Source organism: Haliaeetus leucocephalus, unplaced genomic scaffold (assembly GCF_000737465.1).
Source record: "Haliaeetus leucocephalus isolate CR32 unplaced genomic scaffold, Haliaeetus_leucocephalus-4.0 Scaffold206, whole genome shotgun sequence".
Lineage (NCBI taxonomy): Eukaryota > Metazoa > Chordata > Aves > Accipitriformes > Accipitridae > Haliaeetus > Haliaeetus leucocephalus.
This window is the reverse complement of record NW_010972642.1, coordinates 3,659,625-3,676,934: the sequence shown is the minus strand read 5'-3', so window position 1 is coordinate 3,676,934 and position 17,310 is coordinate 3,659,625. Positions and strand designations below refer to the sequence as shown.

Below are 17,310 nucleotides of genomic sequence, written 5' to 3'. Positions count from 1 at the left end.
GGTGGGATGTGTGCTGGTTTGTCTCGGGGACATGCTGACTGCCTGGGGACGAGAGCTAAGGCGAGCTGTAGGTGGGAAGACAGACTGATAGCAAGAGGTGATGGAGCTCTCTGTGGGGAAGCAGGGGCAACTCCAGGGCAGGGTTTGCTTTTTGTTTTCCAAGTGGTGTGAAGACACAGAGATAACAGTCTGCTTTATCTCCGATCTAAAAGGCTTTATGTAAGTCAGCCCTGCTGTCTGTGCGAGTGCAGTGGCAGTGCTTGCGTGTGTAACAGTGCATCATGACAAACCTCCTTCCTGAGCTCTAGCCAGCCTCCTCCGCGAGGGTGGGCATCAGAAGCGAGGGTCCAGCTCTGCCCTCGGAGCTGTAGCTCCACAGCATGCTAGGCAGATGTCGTCCTGCTGGCCCTCCTGCCGTGGTGCTTCCTTCATCTTTTTTGGGGCCGTTTGAGGTCACAGCACAGGATGGTCCAAGTCCTTAGTAACCTCGTGGGCAACGCAACTACTTGAGGTGGTTTGTAAACACAGATCCATGTGGATTTGCTGGTCTTTGAGGTGTGATCCCAGGCCTTGGTCTCTCCTCACCAGGGATGTCAGCAGACCGCATTGATTTTTTCAGGAAATTCTTATTTTCAAGAAGTTTAAAGTGGGATTCAGATGCCTAAACACAGACATCGAGCCCCATAATCAGACTTCCCGAGATGGTCCCATGCTACCAGGGCGAACAGCAGGAAACTGAAGGGTGATGTGGAGCCTCCAGGGGTGGCAGCTGGAAGCCAAGGGAGATACGTCATGGCATCTCAGGTGGCCCTCATGTTTGTCATTAGACAACTTGGTCACACCTTCGGTGTCTTTTAGGCTGAGCCCTTTGGCAAATGTGGCTGAAGGGGACAGAGAGGGTGATGACGTGATGTGGACAGGACAGCATAACTGTCCCTGAGTACTGATTCGATGTACTACCGTATTTATTGCTGTTTTAAAAAAAAAGCTGTTTTAAAATCGATCTTGACTATCATAGCATTTTTTACTCATGATGTATTCATGAGTGTTTGGCATACTGTGCACATTCTTAGTTTTGAGAGAACCGACATTAATAGCTATTAAGTTAAGTCTGAAACTGTGTGGCATTGTTAATTACCTCCAGTCATGTAATTTATTGAACTTACAAAACTTAAGTTCTTGAGTGCTATGACTAATTATAAGATTGGAAATTAATCCAGAAGTGGAAATTACAGCCATACTTGAAAATGTCTCTCAGGCAACTTTGATCATTCTCACATGCTTTTATCCACAGGTCTCTACGAGGAGATCCGTCAGTGCCGTGAGGCCTGTGGAAAAGCTCATATGAAAACAATCTTGGCAACAGGTGAACTGGGGTCCCTTGCTAATGTCTACAAAGCCAGTATGATAGCTATGATGGCAGGTAAATATATGTGGTTTTCGTTTTAAGCTAAGAATGTCTTTGCTATATTATTTATGAAGCTTAAAAAATTCTAGTTGTGAAAGTTTAGTTTTGCCAATAGTAGAAAAAACTATTATGCAGCAATAACTGAAGTTGCAGGTGTAGTAATGAAGTGTCATTTGTTTTGTATAACCTACAAAAACTGCATGAACTGTTAGATAACACTTAAAACTGCTAAATGACAAAATTTGTAGGAACAAGTAATACTTGTCAAACATCTGATCTTTGGTATAGTTAAAAAAGACACATACATTTGGGACAGATACACGTATTATCCAGGCAACTGTGGTGAGCTACAGATGTGGTGTAGATAGATGGCTCATAAGTTTATTTTAAATGCAAGGGGAACTTCCCTGTGAAGATTCATGCTGACAGCTCTCGTTTCTGGTTTGCGATCACTTCTTCTGACCACCTCTGTGACAGTGCTGTTTGGGAAACCAGCTGTACTGGAAATGCAGTGAGGCGAAGAACACTGCATGCTCCAGCAGGCATTGGGATGGGCTTGATTATAACTGGTTTTAACTGGCACACTCACAAACACTGGCAGTCAGTAGCGGCAATTAATTGGCACTTCAAAAGGTGTTCAGTCTTCCCTGTCTTTGAAAACTCAATTACATCTGACCTGATGTTTGGAGTGTGTCTGTCTTTTTCTGAACCTTTCAGCTAAGAAACACATTCACATGAGCAGGATAGAGTTTTCACGGGCTACATATAGTTTGTAGGTATTACTTTTTTGCATAGCTATAGCCATTGCAGACTGAATGTAGCAAATCACCCATTTGATCCCAGATTTACAGCAGTATGTTCTGTCTGCAGCTTTGGGTCTGTGCTGATACAATTTTCCCTAGTTTAACCAGAATTTTAGGGCTGTGTTTTAATGCCATCTTTAAGATGCAGAACTGGGAATTGGCTGATAAGGCTATGTTCTTTGAACATTTTGAATTGATAGAAGTGTAAAGATATACTAAGAACCACTTGGGTTAGTGTGTCTTCTAAACTTTCCCTCATTTTTGTGTTGATTTTTTTCTTCTACTGTAAGCTCTTCAGACCAGGAGTTGCTTCTTATTTTAGAGCAAGAAAAAAATCATCCAAGTGTCTTGTCAGTATTTAAATAAATATTCAACTTGCTGCTGACCTCATTGTCTCCTTACACAACACTATGCTTATCTACTTCAAATAGAATGGGAAGCATTTCAGGCTTTTTACATGCTCAGCTACAATGACAATTGGTATCATTAGATACAGAGGATCATTATTATGCCAGTAAATACTGCTTTTAATTAGAAGAGGTGTAAGAAATACACATGTCTTGTCATTTAAACTGATGTACTAATCATTATGATCACTTTTGTAACACGGAGTAGTGAAAAATTCAGGTTGTAAAGCATTTTAACATTTTCAGATTTTTTGCTGGTGTAGTTTTTTTGAAATACAGCAGATGGCTCTATTGTTAATGATTTTCCTTGCATAGTTATTCATTTTGCAAAACACTTATCCATCTGAATATATGCAGTAATTTTCTTATTTCAGTCTCTTGCTTTTTCTTTGTGGGTAGGTGTAAAAATAAGAATTTATTGGTGCCCTACGTACATGTATTGAGGGCCAGATTTTCAGACTTTGACTTGTCAGAACTGCTGAGAACCTCAAATTCCCGTTGAATTTTGTTTGATTTGTATATTTGTAGCATTTGGAGGAGAAAGTAATTCGGCACAGTAGTTTTAAATTCTAGCTTTAGTATCCATATATTTTTTTCAGTTGGTGCCATGATTTAAAAGAAAGAAAAAAACCAGATGATCTTGTGGATATGGCAGGCCCTGGCAACTTTTATCTGAAGATAGAGCAACAACTCTGATAAACTTGACCCTAGTAATTAGTTTTATATCGGGAAATTAGTTACACAGTATAGTGGATTCAACTGCAAAACTGGCTTTAGAAGTTTTTGCTGCCTCTGGCCAATTGCTCCAAAATTTGCTGCTGCTTCAGCTGTGCTGTTAGAAGTGCTCATCATGATGCATTGTAACCTGAGTTTTCCAAGTAATACAGTTGAAAATTAGCCCAGAAAAGGGTTAACTAGTTTGCTGTGTGTTTTGTGATTGGTTGGAAATGTTTTTTTTTTTTAAATGGTCACAGCCTCAGTGGTCTGGTTTACAGCCTTGCCTTGCATACAATTTCATCAGTGCAACAGAGGACTTGGCGTGCAGTCCTTAAACTGTTTTCACTTCACTATGTATAATGTAAGCCTATCATGTAGGGAGCACAAAATCCTAGACTTAGGGATGTTTACATTGCCCTTGCTGAGCATGCACACATCCACCTAGGTCCTGAAGAACAAAGCCACTAGCTGTGTTGCAATGTGTATATAAAATATGGGTATTTCCCATGTGTCTCATTTGTGAGACTCAGAAGGCTGAGAGAGTATCACAATGCTGATTTATCAGTAGCTGTGTGGTTAAAAAGCTTGCCTGGGATGTCTGGGACTTGGTCTCTCTGACTGAGGTTCTTCTTCCACACAGGTCAATTTACCATGTATTTGCTGTTAAGGACCTCAGTCCCTCCCCATAAAGTTGCTCTGCTTTGCACAAAGCGATTAACTGAACAGGGAATACAACCCAGATGTCTCCTTTCCCAAATAACTTTCCAAAAGTTTTATACAGTCTTCTTTGTGCTGGCTTGAGGAATTATTGGTGTATGCTGGGAACCACAGCATGTTACATTTGGTCTGATTGAGCTAGTGGGTTGGGGTTCAGCCACTGGACGTGAGGCCAACTGCACAGATCACTGACTTGAAAAGGGATGGTAAAAGGTCAAAAAATGTGCACCTCCTCATTGGCTGGGATTTTAAAAGAACGCTAAGGGCCGTGCTCAGTCAGGGGCGGTGTGCCCGTGCACTTTTATATTCAAAGCAGATGACATAGGCTGCTTCTGCAGACAAACAGCTGTACTCTGAATCACAGCCCTTGCAGGGCTCAGCAGAAGCCATTCACTGCACACCAGTGAGTGAGGCTGAGCCCAGTGAGATGTGCAGATCTTAGCAGTGCACTGGAGGTGGAGGCCAGTTGTAGAAATGGTGCTTTGCCTAACACGCCTGTGTACAGGATGTTAATGCTTGCACCTGCAAGAACTTGGGAAAAAAGTGTTGCTTCACAGTGAAGTATGAGAATAATTTGCCTCTATTTGAAGCAGTGGCTTTTGGCTCCTCCTGTGTCTGAAATCATATCTCCAAAGTACCATGACTACTTTTCTTTCTTCTCCAGCACAGTACATAAGGAGAAAGACATCAGAATGGGAGCAGGCACCCAGTTCTCTCAAATTCTTTTAACCATACCTTTACAGACTTGACTGACGTGCAATAAATTCTTCTGGAATATTTAAGAACCTATTTCTGAGTGAAAGAGGCTGACAGCCCTCTAAGGACAGTGACTCACTTAGCAAGAATAATCCTTGCAGTGCTAAGGAGGACAAAATGGCAGGTAGGGTTGCACATCGGTGGCTCTGTGTTACTACCAAGGGAGCACATTGTTTTCAGAAAGCTGACTGAGAGAAAATCTTAGCACTGAATCAAGGAATCTTTGGTCATTGGTTTATAACGTCCACTGCCATTTCTTGAGCTTCTTGAATTCTTGATGGTGGTTTGAGCCCACGAGCTTCTCAGGGAAAACTGCATCTTTGACTCTAGCAGACAGCTTCCAAACAATGAGTAGAGCAAACTAATTAGTGGTTTTCACTGTCTGGTTTATACTTGTGTGAGTCACATCCATTTCAATAGGACACACTCAAATCTGTGTCTTTGTAGCCTCTTGGAATAAACAGTCCTAAGGAGCACAAATGGGAGTGCCTGGCTCCCCCATACCAGTGGTAACTATTCCATGTTTCTTCATCAAGGTGTCTTTAAAAAAAACAGGTCTTTTACACAGTTCTCTTGTGAGAGGTAGGCCATTTTTTAACTTTTTTTTTTCCACACAACATCAGAAACTGCCAAGGAAGCCAGACAAGGAAGGGAAAGATGATGACTTGCAGTGGGAAAGGAATGCTTCAGTAAAGGTGTGGATGTCTTAATTGCATATTTCAGTCATATATAAGGTTTTTATTTTGGAAAAATCACATTTTAACCATTTTACCTAAATACAAAATCTTTATTGTTCTGTGTAACAATTCATGTTAATTAAAATATGCAGGCTGGGGGAGAGGTGGAGGAAGTGATTAAGTAAATGTACTTTACTTTAAAAGTGAAACCTCCATCTGTGTCATTTTGACTGTTAAAGCTGGTCTTGATGGTACAAGCTCCTTTTACATCACTCTTTGCGTATCTAAGGGAAACACAGCAGTGACATGTGAAAGATATTTGTTTTCATTACATATATCTAAAAAAGTACCTATGAAAAGATCACGAAGGAGTGATGTAGGTTCTTCTGCAGCTCTACTAAATGTATGGGTTTAAAACAGTTTTTTCATAGGTCATTAAGCAGTTAGTCAAATAAATTATAAGTTGAGATACTGACTAGTGTAAAACTTGAATTTAGAAATACGATGAGTTAGTGCTAAACCAAACCAACTTCTAAAGTCTCTAGCACAAAAAACCCTGCAAAAAGTAGCAGAAGATGACTGAGGCAATAAGATCTCTGATGCTGATAGTCTAGAAGAGGAAAATTAAAACACATTAAATGTGTGAGCAGAATTTTTTTTAGACACTTTGATACTGTTCATTCCAAAGTGAACAAAAATAACATAGCCAAACGGTGAAGAAAAGCTATGTCTTGCAGTTCTCAGGAGAGCCCACTTTCAGTCCTTCCGGGCTTCATCCTGCTTTACAGGAGCCGTTCCAGTTAATACACACTTATTTTCACAGCAAACCTTACCAAAACTTAAGGGCATAAATAGGCTGGCCTTGTGCTGGATCCAGAGAGAGACTGGCTGAGGGCTGTAGTATCCAGTTTTTGTCTCTTAAAGCAGGGAGCAGTGCTACAAGGTTCCCCCAAAGAAAATTCAGGACCTGACAGTACTGCATGAAGATGTTTCCTCAAAAATCCTCAAGACTGGAACTTCCTACTGCACAAAAGCCTAGTGCTAAATTAAGAAAAGATATAACAGTTTAATGATTATAAGAAGAGAGAGTCCAAGAAATGTGGTTTGGAACATCACAAAATAATGCCTGGCTACACAAAGCTTTTAACTCAGCTCTAAATAGGGTTTTTATAGTGTAGTTAATATTGGTGCGGATCCATTTTTAGTATGAATAATGGGAAGACAAATTCTAAGGTACCAATAGCTGTTGTTGTTTTGAGCACTGTCTTGCAGAGATTTGTTGTGAGCAGAGTTAGGTTGTGTGGCCGTAAACATGCTAGCAGCTGTCTAAGTGCAAGGGACGACTTTCCTACTGCTGAATGTGGACTGCTATGATCCAAAACTTCTACCAAGCAAATGTTTCATGAAAAATGAAAGAGAAGAAAGGAAACCAAACTAGCAAAATTTGACTGAAAAGCTAGGCATGCTTTGCGCAAATGCAACTAATGTAGGAAACAAGACTACTGAATAAGTAATAATACTTGGCACTTAGATAGCACTTTACATCTTCAAAGCACATACTGACATTAGCAGAATAAATTTTACAATCACCCTGTGAAGTATGACACAAAGATAACAACAGACAAGTCAAAAGTCAATCTGAGATCAGTTGTGAGTTCCTAGCTTTAAATCCCACGCTCAAACCAAAAGTCGAGGGTCCCCTCAATAGCATGTGACTTGTATTATGTATTGATTTAATTATGTGCCTACAACTTCAGCTGTAATTTGATACTAAGTCAGTCAGATATTAGAGCCCAGAGCATTTCCAAATGAAAAGCAAACCAAGGGAGAAGGCTTGGTAACACATATAAAGCAAAATTTCAATTTGTGTCTTGTTTTATGCATCTGAAATACAACTGTGTTGAGTTTACAGTGTATCTGTAAAGGGTACACTTCACCCTGTAAAAGGTCCGTCAGAAATCAGGGGCAATGCATGGCTGTCATCTTCTAAAAGCAGACGGGGTCAAAATTGGCAGCTCCTTTCTACAGATGTGAACTGTCTCTGAGTGCTTTCCAGGGTGACAGATGATCTTAAGCTCTGGTCTGGAGGTCCAGTATAGGGCTGGGGACAAACTAGTAAGTTCTTAGACTTTTGAATGTGTGGGAAGAGGACTTACTGTCTGACTGGTGACTAAGGCTTTCTTGGTCACAGTCTGGTGGCTGTGGCTGTTTCCCCTCTCCCTCCAACCAAGCAGGAGTGAGTCCAAGGTGTGATGGAGATTGCTTGCTGTTCCAGCTTGGCTGAGCTGCACTCACTGGCTGGGGAAAGTGGGTGTTGAAATGCAGTGTATTCTTGCATCTGACTGCCTGTCTTCAGAGAACAAAGCACAGTACAGGGAGAATTCTCCCACCTGCATTGTCAAATGGTAGAGAATAATCCCAATTTTCTTTGGCTGTGATCTTCTGGCAGTACAGATTAGATCTAGCGTGGGCATGGGCACATTTCTGAATTTCTGTCAGTTTACTGAGAGTGCATAAAATGATGTTTATGTCAGCTCTCTTCTGTCTGCCTGCATGCATACAGTACCTCATTTGTCCAAAGATATGCCCATTCCTTCAGAATTTTTAGATAAATTTGAACTTGCAGAGTTTGTAATACTTCAGCACTTTGCATCGTGCAGATGCAGTGTTGTATGTCATTTTGGGAACATAGCCTAGGTTTCTGTCTTGAATATGTAGAAGTGGTTGCAGTTGGCTGCTGTAAGAGGCTCATCAGGACAGTAATTAACGCTATAGAATTATATTAGTAGTTGATAACTTTCCTGTCTGTTTGCTGCAGCAGATGTCCTGCATTCTGCATAGTCTGTGGTTGTTCTGCATGTTCAGAGCTCTGGTTAACATCACTGAAAGTTTAGTGCAAGGAATGAGCACAAAATGGGCTGTGGAAAACCAAGATACAGAGCAGGTCAGAGTGACACAGTCTGTCTCAAAATTTTGAATGATATTATAGAATAAAAAAGTTTTTGAATTGGGGGTTAGATCAAAAGATGGATTATCTTTAAATACAATTGGTCTAAGAGAGGTCTCTACAGGAACAAGTGATTTCATTTTTTCTGGTACAGAGTGGGGGGAAATAAAAAGGTCAGTAGTACAAAAATGCAGATAGCTGCATGTTCAGTAAGGCAGTACAAGGCTGCTCCCTTAAATGAAGTAATTGCCTACAAGCTTAACAGTGATACTGTAGCTAATCACTAGAAATAATGTAGGTGTGATAGATAAGCTTGGAGTTGAAAAGTTCTAACAATGCAGTCACAATATCCTCAGGTTTGAATTACCGATGAGAGTCCCTACAAAGAGTAGTAAGTAACAAAAAAAAAATATTGGGCTTGAGTAAAGCAGACCTTGAAGGAATGCAAAATGAGACTAAAAAATCTGTCTGGAACTCAATAATGTATGTACAGGGAATCAAAAGTGAAGGAATGGAAAGTGGTTGAGAAACACTAGGGCAGACTCTAATGAGATGTCTTTTCAGTAGAGTCAAAAAAAAGAGCAACAGAACCATGTATGGGTAAGTAGAGGACAGAAGTAATACATAAGAGAAACAGAGATGTTGGGGGGGGGGGGAAGATACCAAGAGTCTGTGAAGAGAGGACAGAGTGTATACAATAAAACCTCATTTGTTTGTGGTTTGTTAAGCTAGAAACCCAGATGTGCATGCGATGCCACATTTTGTTATGCATTTATTTATGTGCTTACCGAGCTGTGCGCTAGCCTGTACAGCCATATCTGAGGGGAGATAGTTATCTGGGGCCGTTCATATTTGTCACACTGCGATGCTTGGCAACTCACTTTGCTAATTTTGTGAAAGGTCTATTCTATTAATGGTATTCTACTGTAACCAGAAAATAGCAATATACTCCCTCTACTGAAGTCAAAAGAAGAAATACCAATGTAAAATAGATGACATTTGTCAGCTCTGTACCTGCTTGATTCTGTGTTATCCATACCACCACTTGACTTTCTCTCTCCACCATTCCCATTTACAAATAGAAACAGTGCTATTTCCAAGCAATTATCACCAGAAGAATGCCAAGTTAAGTCAGGAAGCCAGAAAATGGGTAGGATGTTTGAGGTAGCAGAATAACTCCTAACTTTTCATCACCTTTGACAACTCTGTTAGCTTCTCTGTTTTTCCATATGTAAAATTAACATTGCACATTTTATAGGACCTCTGTGAGGTCTAATAAATTAAGATATAAGCAGAAATACGTTCCTGTCATTAGAAGGCAGAAATTTTCCATGCCTGTGCGTGAAGATGGAATACCCTTGGTCACGATTGAAATTGGGAAATGGAGCAAGAGAAAGTCTGGAAATTTTCTGGTGGGAGCTGCTGACTCTGATTTACTAGTACAACCAACCCTGGGAGCGACAGTGGAGGTGGGAGCTGGCAGTTTGCTGTGGTACTCCAGGGTGATGGTATTGTGCGCTGCACGGTTGACCAGCACTGCCCGTAGCAGCAGGGAGGTCACCTCACTTCAGCTGTTTTCATAGCACTCCACCCAAAATGTTCTTTTAAATGAAAGAGTTTTGCCATGCCTCCTGTGTGCCTGTTTTGCTGTGCTTTGTTGTTCTCCCTGCACTGAGCAAAATGGAATGAGCACTATGCCCCTACAAGAAATTGTAGAGGGGCAGGAGCGTGATAACTCCCCAGAAATCCCAAGACTTGTCACTGGATCTCAGAGAAGGGTGGAACCCTGATCTGCAGATTTCTGCTTCTTGACCTGTAAGAAAGTGCCTATTCTTTATGCTTCAACCTCTGAAACTGGTTGCGAAATAGCAGGTTACAGTGAGTAGGCATGTACTGACAGTATATCATGCTGTTGAGAGGGGTCAACCTTCTAATAACAAACTGTCCTAAATGCCTGAATGGCATTTTTCTTTTCCTGATACTCAAGATCTTTGCAAAGCATGTTAATTAGGAATATCTAAATGGTATACTTTCAATTTATAACAACTGATGCAGAGAGGTGAGAAAGCACCCCTGTTGCATTAATTTTCCCCATGAATGAAACCTTGTTTCTATGTTAAATAATTTGTTAGAATTTGAGTTAAAACTTCTGAAGTTTCATATCACCTCAGACTCAGAAATCGTTGCACAGTGAATAGTTCTAGTCAAACACGCCATCAAAATAACACGGCTTCCTAGCAAAAAACTTTGAATCTGTGAAGCTCTGGTATTGAAGGTAATGGTTTGAGAGAATGCAATTTTAAAACATGGAAATATTATGTAAAATCAATAGATGTACAGGGTACTATTTATTTCTCTGATATTTCAGGTTGTTTTTTTATTCTGTCAGCAGCAGGTGTTAAATTCTACTAAACCAGTGAAAAATAGAAATAAATATTTAATTTACTGTATCTATCAATTATACAAAATTGGCTTATGAAATATTAAAGTATCTTTTAAGAGATTGCAAGTAGGAACACTAGTTAGAAAATCCAATCCCTTAACAGAAACCTAATACAGATGTGGAAATAAACTAAGCATGATTCGAGGGCTGTAGGTCCTGGGATTTTTTTTGTTACTTTTTAAGGTGGCAAGGCTTAGTGATCGTGCCTACCTAATTTGAAGGTATATGCTCGTGAGAGCAGAAATGTGAAATTAGAATTCTAAAGAGAAAGCTGTTGCATGGAAAAATACACTAGGAATATGTGATTCTGAACATCAATAGGTTATTTTAAAACACCTGGACAGTCATTTGAATAAACCCAAAATAAAAATAAAATAAAATAAAAAATAATCATAAGGAACAAGAATATGGTGAAAAATAAAGAAGCATAACAAAAGATGGACACAAATATAAGTGAAATACATATTGAGATGTAGAAGTGGGACAAAAAATAGCCATGTAAAACAAGAAGTTTGCCATAAGGAGATTATAGATAGTTACCTTACCAATAAACTGTATGTTAAAACACACTGAGATCAATATAAAGACATCCACTGACTTTTAACAGATCATGTCCTAATGGTGGTGATGCTGTATTTCAAAGTGTTACATCATTGAGTGCAGAGAAAGAGGCTGAATACCCAAGCTGACTGCTGGGTTGCATAATGCAAACATATTCCTCGCTGAGATAAACAGGACTGCCTATTCAAATGCAAACATTTATGCTTGTGTTTAACGTTTTCCCTTCCTTATAAATGTAAGTTTTTAACCGGAATTTAACAGGTCTTCTTAATAGACTTTGTCAGCCTTTTCTCAAAGGAAAATATGTCTATCAGAATATGGCCATAGGATATAGCAATATTCTTCAGGAATGTGCACATTTCAGTGGTGTTCAGAAAGAGAGCCCCATGGCTTTTTCCAGCTTTCCTCTGTGGTTGCTTGCAGTATTTTTGGTGAGTTGCACAAGGGACTTGAACTTCCTTGGTAGGTAGCTGGGTTACTTGGAGCCTGTCTCCCAGGCTTTCTGCACTTTGGTTTGTGTTGCTGAAGTGCCAACTGTGTTGGGAAGATGTTGAAAAGAACGGAATGTATTCCCTTCTTTGATACTATACTTTGGAATTTCATCCCCTGGGAAATGTTCCTGATTTATATTTTTTTTAATTCCTTTTCTGAAATGGTAGTTTTTAATTTCAGCATCTCTCAGATAAGACAATTTCTAGTTTCTGACTATGCTTACTTTATAGTTACCAGAGACAATAGCTTTCCCAGAGCTGTCTGTAATAGTCCTGCTTTTGAGAGAATTTTTTCAAAGGCAAAGATGACAGTGAAGTCCATAGCCTTCATGGAAAACCAACAGGGATCTGACATCTGATTGTCATTTGCACCTTTGATGTTTCTTCCCCTCTAGCATTTGTGCTATGAAGTGATTTCCCTGCAGTGTACAACTGCAGCTGATTTCTCAAGTTGAATTCTCCCTAAATCTAAGATGTAGAAAAGATTCCTCCTTGATGATGCCAGGACTTTTTCTTAAGCAAAAAGTCTTCCTTCCATCACCTTTGCAGTTACACTGCCAATCCGATGTCCAATTTACCAGCCTATCCCAAACATCGCAGAGGTGAAGGCTTGTAGTTTATCAAGATTTGTTAACTCATCTCTAATGGACCAAAAAGGAAACAGATGACGATGTTCCATATTCTGTGCAGCACATTAAACTTAAATTATGCAATACAAAATTATGAATCATATATCTTCAAAAGCCTCCTTCCCACTGGTCCTGGAAAATGGATGTGTAAAGAGCTCAAAGGAAACACGAAGCCTTATGCATAAATAGAGCTTTGAAACAAACCCGAGCCCCAGGATGACAAAGCAGCTTGGTGGGGTGTGATGGAAGGAGGTGCCATGTTTCTCATGACTTCTAGTCCCCAGTAAGAGGAGGGGTAGCATTTTCAGGTGGTGCTCTGGTAAGAAGATACCATGTACATGTAACCAGTTAGCTATCAACAGCATTTATGTTGTATCAAGTACTGTGTTTGCAGGTACTCTGGATGTAAGCAAATTTAGCTTCACAGCAGTTTGCTTGGTTGCCAGTCGCAGCACGGTTGCAGCTTCAAGGCAGGCTTCTCCGGGAACTTCAGCTGGATGGACCCTGTGCTGTTGTAACGATGCCATTTCCAGCGATTTCCAGTGTCTGGGTTAGAATTACAGCTCACTTAGCTTTAAGCTAACTGTCTCCAGAGTGTATTGCAGAAATGCTGGTTTGTTGCTTAGAAGTAAAACAAAAAAAATCCTAGTAAAATAAACAGAGCTACTCCATGCTTTTGAGCAACTTCTTGGTGAGTTTGTTTGCAGGGGCTTGCTTGTATTAGGAAGTAAGAACTGAAGGCAGTAGAGAAACCTAGGAAGAAAGTGATACATTTTTCTGCTGAAATGTTCAACAGATTAAGTAAAGAAAAGGTGTTAGTGAGGGGTAAAGAGAAGCCTTTAGGTTTGAAGGATTCCTGTGCCTTTTTTACTGTCTTAAGAACACAGTTTTGGAAGGAAATGAAGGAAAATCCAGAACACTTTGCAATCTATGTATGAAAATGCTGCAGATGAGAACAAATAATTATTAATTAGTAACACTGCTGCATTTTGTTACTCAGAAATAATTCAGAGAAGGGTTCTGCCAGTTGAGGTTACTGTCTAATGTCTGGTTCATGAAAGACAGAAGCAGGAGCGGATCTGAGATTATTTGAGTGGAATTTTTAAATGGTGGAAGGCAAAGGGAAGGTAAGAACAGAATCCGTTCAAGTTGGAAGGAGGCAACTAATATGGCATTTGAGGTATCAGTGATGCGTTCTGTATTATTCACGGCCATGACTCCGGTATGGCTTGTAGGTTTTCTGCGTTTTCATTTGCTAAATTAGGTGGGACATCACATAAAGACTCAAGTAGTCAGTGAAACGTAGAACGGTTTAGATCATCATGATCATACAAAGCTTGCAGACTCCTTTCCACAAAAAGTGAGTTGCTACAGCACTGATTTTTATGTTAATTTACTAGTGAATTATTTAAAAATACTTGTTTATTTTTTAATAAAAAGGAAAGATATAAATTGGCTGAGTGTTCCTAATGTTACTTACAGCTGCCATTGAGCAGATGTTAGGGATTCTTAGTGGTATGCTAGACCAAAATAAGTTTTATGAATAAACAAACAATCTCTTTTTACTACCAACTCTTTCAGGCTGATTCTCTCCCAAATTCACAATAAATGGCTTTTTAAAGCCTCCTCATAAATAATTACCTTTCTTGTGCCAGTTTTTTCTAGGCATTTGGATTTTAATTACAATGATGAACTGTTTTAATAAGTTGTTAAATAATTTTATCTTTTTAGGGCTGAATCCATTTTCCATTTCTCTTTGGCTTCATTGGTTTCTGGGATTTTAATCCTTTTAATTATTGCTAATTCACTTGATACTGCACTTTCACTGCTCTTTATAAATTCACATTGGAGAAGCAAACAGTATGCAGCAACATCTTTTTCTTCTGAACTCTGTGCACATACACCCACCTCAGCTTGCTAGTTAACAACGGTCTCCTGTTACTAGTAACCATTTTATTTAACTCAGTCATTTTGATCACAGTAAGTTTGAAAAGATAGGTAATTAAATGGAGACAATGTGGTTTTGCTTTGGGCTAATGTCTGGGGGCCTTAAAGCACTGTAGAGAAGATGTAAAGCAAAGTGAATACTGTACTTAGTTGATAGATAAGGGATATGCAGCACTGCTATACTCCAGATCAGTGTTTTCCAATGTAAATACTTATTAGATACCTTTGTATGTGATTTGATGTAGAGAAATGCTGAATACATAATTCTTCATAACTTAGCTGTGATTCAGTATCTGTGAAAAACAGCTGCTTTATTGAAATGTACGCATTGCTATTGGGATGGGGGAGAGAAGAGCCAAGTGACAGGTTTTTAAACGTGTGATTTTTAGTCTCATGGCGTGATCAAGATTTACTTTAATTAAAAGTGACTGCTATTAAAAACAAGAACCCCATAGACTGTGTTTAAACTTTCATAGTTGTCTTTCAGGTTATGTATGAAACACAAAACATGGTAGTATGTCTCATGATCCCACTCCTGACACTTAATAATTGGAGTCACTACAGAAAATATTAATACCAATTTAGATATTGTTAGAACTCATAGTTAAAAGTGTGGATCTTGCAAGGCTTTACTTTTATTGGGTTAAGGTCTGTCTGTTCACATCAAATATCTGTTTCTTTGGGGTGCAGCCTTGGGTAGCTTTGCTTACTCTTATGCTCTATAACCTCAACAGAGCTTACTTAGGACCAAGCTCAAATGGAGAGACAGTATTGCAGCTTTTTGCTATTTATACAGAATTTAGGATTACAGACGGAAAGGTATACACCAGGCGCTCATGCTTCCTGGTGTGATGGTGACACCATCACTACCACTGCAATTTGGCAAGGGACAACTCAGTAAAACACAGGTAATGTTTTGTTTAATTACTTCTATTCCGCAACATTTAAATGTGGATGAAGAAGCCAATGATACCTAAGTGAGGCTCTGAAATACTGCCATGCAAAACTACAAACTTTAGATAGATTTTTTTTTTTGGTAAGAAAGATATAAAATGTACTGTGTCAATGAATAGTGACATTTAATAACTTGCCACTAAATACCTATGAGGATATATATACATCTAACACAAACAGATTTTGATACTCAATTTCTTTCCTCCACAATATTTCAGTAAAAAGGGTGGAATGCTGAAGTACAAAACGATAACATATATATTTAGTGTAGGTTTTTAAAAATATAAAACCTATATATGATATGTAGATTTGAAGACTGAAGTATCATCTTCATTTTCCCAGTGGACTAAAGAAATGTGCATTTCTGTATCAGTTTTAATTATTTTTAACCAAAACCCAGGCTGTTGTTTAATCAGATTGTTGGTACTTTTGGTTTGAGATGCTCACCATGATTGCAGTCCATGACCAGATCAGAATGCAGGCTGTTGACAAATGGAGGTGGAGAAACAATGCCCCAGCATATTAAATACCTTTTATGAGTTGCTGCTTATTTCTGATGGCACTTAAGGGTCTTTTTGATTTCCTTCATTTTTTAAAGTAGTTCTCAGTAGATTGTTATGCCAGAAAAGTCTGACTGAATTTATCAGCAACATGCCTTCATAAAGCATCCCTTTGAAATAAAATTGTTAGTTTTGCCATGTAAGCATCATCAATAATACAGTGGGGGGAAAAAAAGGTTTCTTAAAAAAACAGAAGTGTGTCTTTCCCTGACCCCCAGCAGAGAGGTGCCTCCTGCTTGGAGTGTGGCTGCACAGTCAGCAGTTTTGGTTGTTTTTTTATTGAAGGGGACTGGCAGGCTTTTTGGTATTCAGGCTACCCGAAGAGCTAGAAACCTAAAACAGTGGTGAAAACATCTGTCAGTACCTGAAGTTGTCACCCACATTGCAGCCTACACATGTGGGCTTTTGCAGTTTTGCCAGATGTCAAATTATCAAGATGGGGAAAGAAGAAGGGAACACTCTGAGGGGCAAAAACTTACAAGAAGTGGGAGCTGTTAGTAACTTGGTACCTTTTAAAAACAACCATAGCTTGCCATTTTAATGGCAACTTGGGAGGAGTACAGGGATATTGTTAGATCGTACAGAGAGAAAATTAGAAAGGCAAAAGCTCAGCTAGAACTAAATCTGGCCACTATCGTAAGGGACAACAAAAAATGTTTTTACAAATATGTTAACAGTAAAAAGAATCCCAAGGAGAATATCTATCCTTTAATGGATACAGAGGGGAACGTAGCAACCAGTGATGAGGAAAAGGCCGAGGTACTTAATGCCTTCTTTGCCTCAGTCTTTAATAGTGAGTCCAGTCATCCTCAGGGTACTCCACCCCTTGAGCTGGAAGGTAAGGATGAAGAGCAGAACATACCCCCCTTAATCCAGGAGGAATTAGTTAGGGACCTGCTATGCCATCTGGACACTCAGAAATCTATGGGACCTGATGGGATCCATCCAAGAGTACTGAGGGAACTGGCAGAGGTCCTTGCCAAGCCACTCTCTATCATCTATCAGCGTTCCTGGTCAACGGGGGAGGTCCCAGAGGACTGGAGGCTTGCCAGTGTGACTCCCATTTATAAGAAGGGTCAGAGGGAGGATCCGGGGAACTACAGGCCTGTCAGCCTGACCTCGGTACCGGGGAAGATTATGGAACGGTTTGTCTTGAGAGCGCCCACATGGCAAGTCCAGGATAAGAAGGGGACCAGGCCCAGTCAGCATGAGTTTACGAAAGGCAGGTCCTGCTTGACCAACCTGGTCTCCTTCTATGACCAGGTGGCCCGCCTAGTGGATGAGGGAAAGGCT

The 17,310-nt window shown here is 39.8% G+C and overlaps 1 protein-coding gene across 1 annotated transcript in view; it reads left to right on the top strand.

The window, feature by feature from the left end:
* DERA (deoxyribose-phosphate aldolase (putative)) overlaps positions 1 to 17,310 on the top strand; it is a 56,357-nt gene that overhangs the window by 23,793 nt on the left and 15,254 nt on the right. Inside the window, exon 6 of the mRNA XM_010566120.1 lies at positions 1,295 to 1,423. Coding sequence (XP_010564422.1) covers positions 1,295 to 1,423 — 129 coding nt within the window. The remainder of the gene's footprint in view (positions 1 to 1,294; positions 1,424 to 17,310) is intronic.